At 70.3% G+C, this 11,411-nt stretch overlaps 1 protein-coding gene across 4 annotated transcripts; it reads right to left on the bottom strand.

Moving 5' to 3' along the window:
* Positions 1 to 115: 115 nt before the first annotated feature.
* TMBIM1 (transmembrane BAX inhibitor motif containing 1) lies at positions 116 to 10,785 on the bottom strand. 4 transcript variants are annotated; one of them, XM_067299216.1, is made up of 12 exons: positions 10,713 to 10,785; positions 4,463 to 4,680; positions 4,166 to 4,260; positions 3,888 to 3,952; positions 3,653 to 3,706; positions 3,339 to 3,389; positions 3,118 to 3,157; positions 2,782 to 2,819; positions 2,383 to 2,470; positions 2,105 to 2,200; positions 1,689 to 1,742; positions 116 to 1,527 (listed from the first exon to the last, which is right to left on the bottom strand). In XM_067299216.1, exons 2-12 carry the CDS (start codon positions 4,650 to 4,652, stop codon positions 1,384 to 1,386), a joined length of 915 nt encoding a protein of 304 aa, XP_067155317.1. In that variant the 5' UTR covers positions 4,653 to 4,680; positions 10,713 to 10,785; the 3' UTR covers positions 116 to 1,383. The 4 variants fall into 4 exon arrangements, with proteins under 4 accessions (XP_067155317.1, XP_067155318.1, XP_067155315.1 ...); XM_067299217.1 differs by lacking the exon at positions 10,713 to 10,785 and adding an exon at positions 6,458 to 6,514; XM_067299214.1 differs by lacking the exon at positions 10,713 to 10,785 and adding an exon at positions 5,897 to 6,216.
* Positions 10,786 to 11,411: the final 626 nt, after the last annotated feature.

The raw sequence follows: 11,411 nt of genomic DNA, 5'->3' as shown, positions 1-11,411 counted from the left end.
CAAGGCCTTCTGCGAACCCCAGCCCCTCCCGATCTTGGGGAGACCTGGGAATGCAATGTGGTGGGCAGGCCTCGGCATCCCGGATGGACTCACCACACAAAGCAGACTCGGGCTGTTCAGAAAATTAAAGTGTTTTATTTAGCAAGTGCAACTTTGGCCACAGCCGAGGGCCAGGCGAGCTGCTCCTGTGGCTGCGGGTCCTCTGTAACACAAGCTCTGTACAGATGTCCCCAATCCCACCGCAGGGGTCCTGGCCACCTCCTGCCCAGAGCGGGCACTGCCACATCTTGGGGGGGGGCAGGCATGGCTGGGCTAGCAGGCTGGGCAAGCCACGGGGCAGCCACAGAACAGCTGCATTTAAGGCACTGAGTGAATGAAGCTGGATCAGGCCAGTGCACCTCTGCAAAAAGCCAGGCCCAACATGTTCCCTAGGAGCCTGGGGTGAGACAGCAGCTCGGCCTTGCCTGCTGCTGCTGCCAGCCCCTCCAGCTGTGCAGGAGGCGCCACGCCAGGCAGGCGCATCTGGCCTCAGCTCCGAGGCAGCGACAGCAGCACAGCTGCCCTTGTGCAAGCACAAGACTGTTTAGTGCATAGCAGCGTTACAGCAGCACTGCCAACACACCAGCGCGTCCTCGGGGAGCGGGCGCTGATGCTCGGGGCTGGCTCAGCGCTGGCAGCCAGGTCCCCTACCACCACCCAGGCTCCAGAGACTGGGGGGGATCAAGGGAAGCCCTTTCCTTAGCAGCCTATGGGTAGGGGTGATGAAGCATTAGGAGTAATCTGGGACCAGGCTGAGAGCCGGTAACTGGCCGTGCAGTGCACACAGGCACTGGCTTTGCTGCTTACTTACAAGTTTAGGAAACACCCCCTTCACTGGGAAGACTTGCCCTTGCGCCGGGCCCTGACTTCTGCCTTTCCTTCCGACTGTGCACCAAGCGCGGGCAGAGCGAGCCCGCTGGTCGGGAGGTGGTGGCAGCCCTGCCCAGGCACCGAGGTCCCCCTGTGCCTGAGCTGCGCCCTCCACCCTGACTGTGATCGCAGGGGCTCTGGCACTGAGCACAGCCCCTCGTCCTGGACACCAACCCTGGTCTGAACGGCAGAGGGGCCCGGGGACAACCACCTTGCAGGGCACAGAGCCAGTCTGCAGCAGCGGGAGGGCTGCAGGGCCTGGCAGAGGGGTCATGGGCACCACCAGCACCAGAGCGGCTGGCAGGGCACTGACTGGGGCCAGCAGGAGCCCAGCAACGCTGGCCCAGCTCGGCCATGTGCTGCCCTGCCAGGCTCCTAGGGCGAGAACGAGATAGGAGAGGAGCGGCTTTGTGGAGGAGAGGAAGAGAAGCAGAGGTTGGCAAGGAGGAGAGGGGGCCTGGTGCGGGGCAGGGGCTAGTCCCGGCCCACGATCTGCAGTATGAAGGTGAAGATATATATAATGTCGGTGTAGATGGTCAGGGCGCCGTAGATGTACTCCTCGGGGCTCAGCGTGTTCTTCCTGTTCCCCAGCACCAGCTGGGTGTCATAGGCTAGGAACTGAGAAGGGCACAGCGAGAGTCAGGCAGAGATATTGGTGGCCTCCTGGGGGTCTCTACCCCCCCCCGAGTGACTATTTGGGGAGCACAGCCCCCGGCACTGCTCCTGGCCCCACAGAGGGACCCAGCCCAGGAGGGAGAGCGCCTGAGCTGTCAACTCACCAGGGTGAAGGCGATGGCCCCGATGGCCGCGTACAGCATGTGGAGCCAGGAGAGCTGCAGGAGGGGAAACGATGACGGTGAGCAGGTGACCGCAAGGCACAGCCCCGCCACAGCCCCCGGCGCTGGCACGTGGGACTCTGCCTGCGCCCTGTTCCCCAGGAGACGCCGTGCCACCTCGCCGCACCCTCTCCCTGCGGGAAAGCTGCCTCTGCGCCCAGCCCTGGGTTCCAGTGGCCAACGCCGCACCCTGCTTCCCGGCACCATGCCCGGTAAAGGGGATCCACCCACCACCCGCTCCCAACCCCGCCCCTGCCATCCCCAGGCAAAGCTGCCACTGGGTTACAGCCAGGGGGACCCAGCTGCTTGCTCAGACGGGCAAGAGAGACTCGTGGCGCTCCGCAGCGCCCCCCACTCACGTAGCGGAAGGAGAGGACGATGGCCGTGACGATCCCCGTGACCATGACCACGATGCCCAGCACGCAGAAGAGCCCAGGACATGATGTAAAATCAACCTGCCGGGAGGGCAGACGTGTCACGGGAGAGCTCAGGGCTGTGCCGAGCTCACTGGGGTCACAGGGCACCCTGTGGCGACAGCAGCATCCCCAGCACCGAGCACCCAAACCCAGCCGTACCCTGCACGGGGGGGGGGGCCTTCACAGCCTGCTTCCGCAAGCAGGGCACATCCCCACCTCACCTTGGTCTGGAAGCAGAAGATGGTGACAATGATGGCCACGATGGCAGTGATGAGCATAGCGATGAAGACAGCCCAGGTGCTGTGCATGCTGCGGACGGAGGACACCAGAGTCACCCCATGCTTCAGGGAAGCCAGAGAAGGGGTCCCCCTGCCCGGAGGGCATTTACACCCTCCATGGCCCCGTGGCTATGATCCTGCAGAAGGACCCCGCTGACCCCGAGTCCAGGGGACCGGGGTGCACCCTGGGGCCTGGCAGCCCCTCATTTGAGCTGGCCTCGCAGGGGGATGGGATGGACTCCGGGTGTTGAAGGCAGAGGCCAGCCCCAATCTCTGTGTCTCTGCTCGGGGTCTGCACCCGCTGCCCCTGCCCTGAAGGGCCCCAGGATCCCTGCTGAGTACCTGGCGATGGCCCCCGTCATGAACCCCATGGCCAGCGTCTGCAGGAGAGAGGAGAAGGGTTCATTCAGCAATGCAACCGGCAGCCTTGGGGGCAGATTTACCCTCTGGGGACACGGGTCTGTTCTGCCCCTTCAACAGGGACTGCTGTCCATCCATGGTGCAGTTCCTTGCTGCCCCTGCTCCTTCCCCATGTAACCTCCCTCCTCCCACCCCACATGCCAGCTGGCTCCCACCCCTCCTTCTGGGGGCTAAGGACATGGCAGGCCCCATGGGGTGAGGGGGCACTGGGGCATGGCCAGGCCCCCCTGCCAGCCCCAGGTCAGCTCGGCCACTCACAAAGATGCTCAGCAGGATGATGTTCCAGGGGAAGCGTCTCCTGGGGACAAAACCGGAGAAGAGAGGTGAGGAGGTGACAGCATCTGTGTCCCCAGGTCATCGTTCCATCTCCCCTGGGGGCAGCCACCCCACATCCCGGTTTAAGGGGTGGCACCCAAAGCCAGGAGATCCTCCCCCCACCTCGGTGGTCCCCCCCAGGGTCCCAGACACCAGTGACTCACCGGGGGCCCTGGCAGCAGACCAGCACCAGGTAGGTTACCAGGAACACGGCACTGCAGAGGGAGAGACAAAGTGCTCAGCTCCGGGCCCCCACCAGGCCACAGAGACCCCCTGGCTGGGGGTAACACACCCCCAGGACAGGCACGGCCTTTCCTTGCACCCCCTTTGATCCCCTGGGGTGGCACAGGAGGTGGGAGTTCGTGCACAGACCCCGGATACCGAGGCAGGGAAGGTGGGAGGCTGGATCCCGCGGCACCCCAGCACGAGCCGTGTCCTGCTCGCGCGCGCCCCAGGGCGCTGGGGACCCTGTACTCACTACGAGGCGTAGTAGACAGCGATGTTCCTCCGGATGAAGGTGGAGACGGGTTCACTGCGGGACAGGAGGGACGAACGTGAGAGAGGCCCCCGCAAGGAGAGACCCCCGGGCACGGCTTTGCCGCCGACCCACCTCCCGCAGCCCCGCGGGGCAAGATGCCCCCCAGGCACACACGTGGCCTGGGGCGGGCATGCGGACCGGTCCCCCATGTCCCTCCCGTCGCAGCCCCACTCACACGAAGGTGAATATGAGGATGATCCCCACCGTCACCAGGAGCTGCACAGAGATGATGGCATAGACCTGCGAGAGACGGAGGGGTCAGCACTGGCCTGGGTACCGCAACGGGCCTGTGGCGCGGGGCCACCCCCTCGCCTCGCTCCAGCCACCCCCAGCCCCGGCGTCACAGCACCCACGGGCACCCCAGCACTCAGCCGATGGACCGGGGGGGCCTGGCTGGGGCTGCCTCGCGCCGTACCCCAAACTGAGCAGGGGGGACCCCTGCTCAGCACTCGCCTTGCGGATGAAGGTGTGCCGGACCTTCCTGTCGTCCCAGTCGGCTGACTGGAAAGGGGTGCCGTCCCCGGTGCCGGCACCGCCGTAGCCGTCACCTGGAGGGAGGAGAGACCTCAGCGCACCCGCGAGCCAACGGGGCAGGATCAGGTCCCGCCCGACAGATGCCCCCTCCCCAGGGTGCTCAGAAATGCTGGGAGCCCCTTCCAGCACCAGCGCAGCCCCCCAGCACGGCCCAGCCTGCCCGCCGAGCACCTCCACTTCCCGTGTCCCCCCCCAAATCAAAGCTCCCCGGCTTACCAAACCGCATGGGCATGGTGGGCATGGTGGGCATGGCCATCCCTGGCTGGGGGTACCCCCCTGCCGCGGGGTACCCCCCCGGCTGTGGGTACCCCCCACCGTAGTGGGGGGGCGGGGGGTAGGCCCCCAGGGGCGGCGGGTACAGGGGGTTCTTGTCATCGTATGGAGGGGGCGCGCTGGGCTGCGACATGCTGGCTCCGAGCGTCTCCCGTGGGCACCTGGGGGAGGAAAAGAGACGGGGTGTCAGCCGCTCAGCGCCTGGCAGGATCGACCCCAAACACAGATGCACCCCCGGCACACGGCAGGTCCCCAGCCGGGGCAGGATGCGTCCCTGGGATCTGTCCACCGGCCACGGAGCCAAAAGCCGGAGAGGTCCGGGGGCACCGGGGACGGAGACACCGCAAAGCACCTTCCTTCGAGGGCTGGAGCCAGGCAGCCACCGCAGAAACCGCCCTCCCTCTTTAATAGCTGCTTCCACTTAATAAGAGCAGAGAAACGTGCTGGCCTCGCCTCCGCCAGGTCAGTGAGGGCCTGGGGACGTCCCCATCGCCCGTCATCGTCCCTCGGCCGGGGCCACCTGCGTTCCGCCGCCCTGAGTCCCCAGGGCCTGCGTCAGACGCCGGCGGCGGCGGGCGGGCAGCGCCCGGGCCACGCGCTGACTCAAGCCCGGCGAGGACGTGACCTCTCTCGCTTCCTGAGCCGAGCCGCGGCTCGCCTCCGCCTCCGCACGGGGCCCTGCCGCCGCCGGGCGCTGCGGAGCTCGGTCCCTTCCCGGGCCACCGTCCCCCGGGACGTCAGCCCCCACCTGGCTCCTTGGGGCCGCACGGCTTCGTCGCTCCCCAAAAGCATCGGGGCGGCGAGGGGGGGTCGGGGCAGAGGCCGAAGGGGACTGGGGACCCGCAGGGGCTCTCCGCCGGGGGGGTGCCGGGGCAGGGTCCCCGCTGGGGACAGACCCGCGCCCCGGCGGCAGCCTGGCACAGTGCCGGCCGGGAGACGCGGCCCCGGGACAGGCGCCCCGTGCCCGCGGCGGTGACGGGAGGCAGCTCCCCGGCTGCACCCTGGGGACGAAGGGCAGCGCGTCCCCTGCCCGGGCTGGGAACCCATTTACTCGCGGGGAGGCGAGCTGGGGCCCGCTGGCGCCGAGCCCCCCGGCCCCGCTCCCGGGCCGGGCCCCCTGGCAGAGCCCCCGCGCAGCCGCCGGCCCAGCCCCGCGCGGGCCCCCGGCCAGCGCCGCTCCGGGAGGAGGAGGAGAACAGCAGGATCTCCGAGTGCAGGAAAACAACGGCGCTGCCAGGAGCCGGCGCCGGGGCCTTGGCCCCTCCTGCTGCCCCCCCGGGCCCGGCAGCGCCACCTCCGCCTGCCCTGGCGGGGATTTGCCCCCCCGCCGCACCGCACCGTGGCGGGAGCCGGGGAGGGGAACAGGATCCGACCCACATGGGAACCGGGGACGGGAGGAGACCAGACGTTTCCTCTGGCCTCACGCCAGCGTTTCCCGGGGCCGGGTTTGGACAGGCGACGATGCCAGGGAGATCGGCACGCGGCGAAAAACCCGGCTCAGCGCCGCCGCCCACGCAGGGGGGGCCGCGGGCCTCCGTGCGGAGGAAGCAGCTCAGCGTCCATCCGCCCGTCCGTCCATCCGTCCGTCCCGGGGCGGCCGAGCGCCACGGCGAGCCGGGCTCTGGAGGAGAGGGCCGGCGGGAGCAGCCACCCATCCCCGGGCTGCGCCGTTGTTTTGCCATCGTGATGATGACGTTGCCAAAAATAACCGGGCCACGTGGTGACCCCGCTAGCTGGAAGGTTTCGTTTTCGCGGCTCTGCCGCGGCTCAGAAACCAGCCCGGCCCCCCCCGCGGCACCCGGGGGCGCTGCGCTCGACCTGGGCGCCGCCGCCCCGCGCCGAGGGGACTCCCCCGTCTTCGAAGCCGTGACGATTAAAACCGGAAGATCGAAATGAAGGACGGGCCTAACATAAGGGCTTGTCCCAGGCAAAACTTACGTGGCTGGTACCCCGTCAGCGGGGACGTCAGTCCCTGGGAAGCGGGTGGGCCCAGGCGTCCGGGGCAGAGCAGGCCAGATCCTGCCAGCGCAAAGCCGTTGGCGGGGGCTCCCCGGTGCTGGCTCCCACCCCGCGCCCACGGCCGGCGCCGGGAGGGCTCAGCCCCCCATGCCACCCCGGCGAGGGGACGCCGGGGCCCATTGCCTGTCCCCCCCGCGCCCCACCCCGGCGGGGCATCCTCGGCACAGGCAAATGAACCAGCCCGACGGGTCCCCGCGGCCGCCGCACCCAGGGAGGAGCGCGCGGCGCCCGGGCCCAGGCCCCGGCACGGCCGCGGATCCCAACGCGCCCCCGCCGTGCGCCAGCCCCGCCGGGGACCCCCCCGCCACCCCCCAGCTCTGCCGCACGGGGGTGCCCCCCACCTTGTCCTGCCTTAGCCAGCCCCACGGCCACGGGCCAACAGGCACCCAGGGACCAAGGGGGACCCCCAAATCGCCCCTGGGGGAGTCACACCCCCCCAGGCCCCCAGCTGTGCCGCGCCGTGACTCAGCACAGATGAGAGCGCCGCGTGGGGGGGCCTCGCCCCAGCAGGACGCAGGGCCCCCCACAGCACAGGGCTGCATCCGTCTCCCCCAGCCTCCCCGCTGCCCCCCGGCATCACCCGCCTGCCCCACACACCTGCACCCCCCTGCCGCTTGCACCCTGCCTGACTGCCCCGACACACACCCCTGCTCATCTCCTCAGCTGCCTCCCAGCAGATAACCCCCGGCCTCGCGCACCCCCGTACCCACGCGCACACCCAGACCCCCCCCGCACCCGCCACGCACACCCCAACCCCCATGCACCCCCTAACCCTCTGCCCAACCTTAGCACCCAGCCCCCCTACGCACACCCCAACCCCTACGCACACCCCATATCCCCGCGCACACCCGCACCACCCCATGCACACCCCAAACCCACACGGACCCCCCTACCCCCAAGCACACCCCAACCCCTCATGGAGACCCTGTGTCCCCACACACATCCATACCCCCACGCACACCCCAAACCCACACTCATACCCAGACCCCCATGCTCGCCCCATACCCCTCGTGACACCCTGACCCCCAGGCACACCTCACCTCCCCCACGCACACACCTCCAGTTCCCCCACGCACACCCATACCCCCGCGCACCGCATCCTCACCCCCCTCTGCCCCTAACCCCCCCAGCCCCTCTCCCTCACCCCACACCTGCCTGGCTCGAGCCCTTGCTACCAGCCCCGTGGGGACCCTGGGGTGCCAAGGAGGGGAGCGCCACCTTAGGGGGACCAGGGCTTGTGGACGGGGGGACAGGGCTCCTCGCTTTCCCCAGGGTCCCCGGGGCAGAGCTGCCCTGGGAATAATCTGCTTTCTCAGGAGCACCAGGAGACTCCCAGCAGCTCGGCACAGCACAGCTCAACTCTATACAGCATGGCACGGCACAGCCTGGTACGGCACAGCTTGGCACAGCCCGGCACAGCTCGGCACGGCCCGGCACGGCCTGGCCTGGCTTGGCCCAGCACGGCTCAGCGCTGCACAGCCTGGCCTGGCTTGGCCTGGCTCAGGCCCGGGGGTCAGCGGGACCCACCCCAGGTGTACGGGGGCTGGGACAGCACTGCTGGGCTCGCTGCCCCCACCCAGCTGCCTTCCCCTGTGCGGCTCACATGGGGCACGAGTTTGCTGGCTCTCAGCTGTGCTGAGAACCTCTCTGCCCCCTGCAAGCCCTGCCCCGGGGGGTGTCAGGGATGCCGGGTGCATGTGGCAGATGTGACCCCCTGTTCTCACACCAAGGGCGCCCAGGCTCCCCCGCGCTGTCGGCGCAGAGCCGCTCCCCATCACAGCAGCAGCCCCGCACAAGGCCCCATGCCGCCGGGTGCTGTGCCTGGCACAGGCCTGCGCCACCTCGCCCCCCTGCCCACCGGACCCCGGCAGCCTCAGATGCTCCACATGGGTCTGATGGCCCCCAGCCTGCGGGGGAGCCCTTCCCACCAGGGTCTGTGCATGGGATCCCGCTCTGCCCTTCTGCTCGCTCCTGCCACGGCGGGCAAGTCCTGCCTGGTGGGACTTTGCCCCAGCCAGCTGGATCCACAGGTTGCCCCACAACCCGCTGGCGGCCCCATTTCCAACCAGCCAGCACCTCCGAGGGGGATGTCGTGCCCAGGGCGAGAGGTGGCGCATGTCCCCCTGCACAGCCGCCCTGGGGACAAGGGGCTGGGGGGGGACACAGGGACAGCCCCCAGCCCGGCCCCCCAAACAGACCCCCATCTGCTCCAGCAAACTCGGCAGCACGGCACCATACCTCATGGGGGCAAAACCCATGGGGCACAGCCTGCCCCGCGGCTCGGGAACCGGACCCCCCCATCCCCAGGCCCCATCCATGCCACCCCCTCTGGGACACTCAGTCCAGTACTGGGACCCATGGGCTGTCACCTCCCAGAGGGGGACGGGATTGGAGGGATTGAGGTGGTGACTGAGGGGCAGGGGGTCAGGGAAGGATCGGGGGGATCCGGGCTGCGTTAGTGGGGCGGGCTGGGGGCAGGCTGGGCAACGGGGGTCAGGGAAGGATCGGGGGGATCCAGGCTGCGTTAGTGGGGCGGGCTGGGGGCAGGCTGGGCGACGGGGGTCAGGGAAGGATCAGGGGGATCCGGGCTGCGTTAGTGGGGCGGGCTGGGGGCAGGCTGGGCAACGGGGGTCAGGGAAGGATCGGGGGATCCGGGCTGCGTTAGTGGGGCGGGCTGGGGGCAGGCTGGGCGACGGGGGTCAGGGAAGGATCGGGGGATCCAGGCTGCGTTAGTGGGGCGGGCTGGGGGCAGGCTGGGCGACGGGGGTCAGGGAAGGATCGGGGGATCCGGGCTGCGTTAGTGGGGCGGGCTGGGGGCAGGCTGGGCAACGGGGGTCAGGGAAGGATCGGGGGATCCGGGCTGCGTTAGTGGGGCGGGCTGGGGGCAGGCTGGGCAACGGGGGTCAGGGAAGGATCGGGGGATCCGGGCTGCGTTAGTGGGGCGGGCTGGGGGCAGGCTGGGCGACGGGGGTCAGGGAAGGATCGGGGGATCCAGGCTGCGTTAGTGGGGCGGGCTGGGGGCAGGCTGGGCGATGGGGTCAGGGAAGGATCGGGGGATCCAGGCTGCGTTAGTGGGGCGGGCTGGGGGCAGGCTGGGCAACGGGGGTCAGGGAAGGATCGGGGGATCCAGGCTGCGTTAGTGGGGCGGGCTGGGGGCAGGCTGGGCGACGGGGGTCAGGGAAGGATCGGGGGATCCGGGCTGCGTTAGTGGGGCGGGCTGGGGGCAGGCTGGGCGACGGGGTCAGGGAAGGATCGGGGGATCCAGGCTGCGTTAGTGGGGCGGGCTGGGGGCAGGCTGGGCGACGGGGTCAGGGAAGGATCGGGGGATCCAGGCTGCGTTAGTGGGGCGGGCTGGGGGCAGGCTGGGCAACGGGGGTCAGGGAAGGATCGGGGGATCCGGGCTGCGTTAGTGGGGCGGGCTGGGGGGCAGGCTGGGCGACGGGGTCAGGGAAGGATCGGGGGGATCCGGGCTGCGTTAGTGGGGCGGGCTGGGGGCAGGCTGGGCGACGGGGGTCAGGGAAGGATCGGGGGGATCCAGGCTGCGTTAGTGGGGCGGGCTGGGGGCAGGCTGGGCGACGGGGGTCAGGGAAGGATCGGGGGGATCCAGGCTGCGTTAGTGGGGCGGGCTGGGGGCAGGCTGGGCGACGGGGTCAGGGAAGGATCGGGGGATCCAGGCTGTGTTAGTGGGGCGGGCTGGGGGCAGGCTGGGCGACGGGGGTCAGGGAAGGATCGGGGGATCCAGGCTACGTTAGTGGGGCGGGCTGGGGGCAGGCTGGGCGACGGGGTCAGGGAAGGATCGGGGGATCCAGGCTGCGTTAGTGGGGCGGGCTGGGGGCAGGCTGGGCGACGGGGTCAGGGAAGGATCGGGGGATCCAGGCTGCGTTAGTGGGGCGGGCTGGGGGCAGGCTGGGCGACGGGGGTCAGGGAAGGATCGGGGGATCCGGGCTGCGTTAGTGGGGCGGGCTGGGGGCAGGCTGGGCTGGGATCGGTGGGGCAGGCGGGACAGGGTCGAGCTGGGCGCGGCGGGGGGGCCCGGTCCGAGCGGCAGGGGGGCACCCCGGGGGCACCCCGGCGCCCCGCCACCTCCGGGCCCCCCACGGGGAAACCGACGGGAGGGAGGGGGACCGCGGGGCCGGGGCCGGGGCCGGGGCCGGGCCGGGCCGGGGCGCCCTACCTGCTGCGCGCCGCTCCGCCGGGCTGGGGCCGCTCCGCCGGGGCGGGAGGCCGGGGCGGGAAGAGGCGCCGTCCGCTCCCCCGGGCCCGCCCCGGCACCCGCCGCGGCCCCGCCGCACCCGGCTCGCGGCGCCCCCCCCGCGGCCGCTCCGCGCTACTGCACCGGGGCGCCTGGGGGCCGGGGGCGCCGCCTGGGGGGGCCAAGCCCGGTTGGGGGGGAGGTGCGTTGGGGGGTCTGCGTTGGGGGGACGCGGGGGGGGTCCAGGGTGGGCTTTGGGGTGTTCGGGGAGAGCGCGGCTGGGCTGGGAGGGGATCTCTGCCCCCCTGCCCTGGGGGGCACCCCGCTGAGTTGGGGGGATCTGGAGGGGGACCCGAGTGGGCTGGGAGGCAGGTCTGTGGGAGGACACCTTGCTGGTTTAGGGGGGATTTGGGGAGACCCGGTGTGGGGACCTGGGGGACCCTGCTGGGTTAGGAGGGGATCCGAGGCAGGGGACCCAGGCTGGGCTGAGGGAAATCTGGGGGGACCCAGGCTGGTTTGGGGGGGGCACGTGCGGTTGCGGAGCTGAGCCGTAGACTGGACTTGGATGAAAGGGCAGCACCTCGTCGATCATTGCCCTTGTCCTGGCAGCCTTGGGGACGCGGGCAGTGTGCTGGAGAGGGGCAGGGCAGGCTCAGGGCAGCTGTGGGGGGAGACCTGGGG

This window comes from Apteryx mantelli, chromosome 6 (genome assembly GCF_036417845.1).
Source record: "Apteryx mantelli isolate bAptMan1 chromosome 6, bAptMan1.hap1, whole genome shotgun sequence".
Taxonomy (NCBI): Eukaryota; Metazoa; Chordata; class Aves; order Apterygiformes; family Apterygidae; genus Apteryx; species Apteryx mantelli.
The sequence above is the reverse complement of the archived record's forward strand: the minus strand, read 5'-3'. Positions and strand labels throughout refer to the sequence as shown.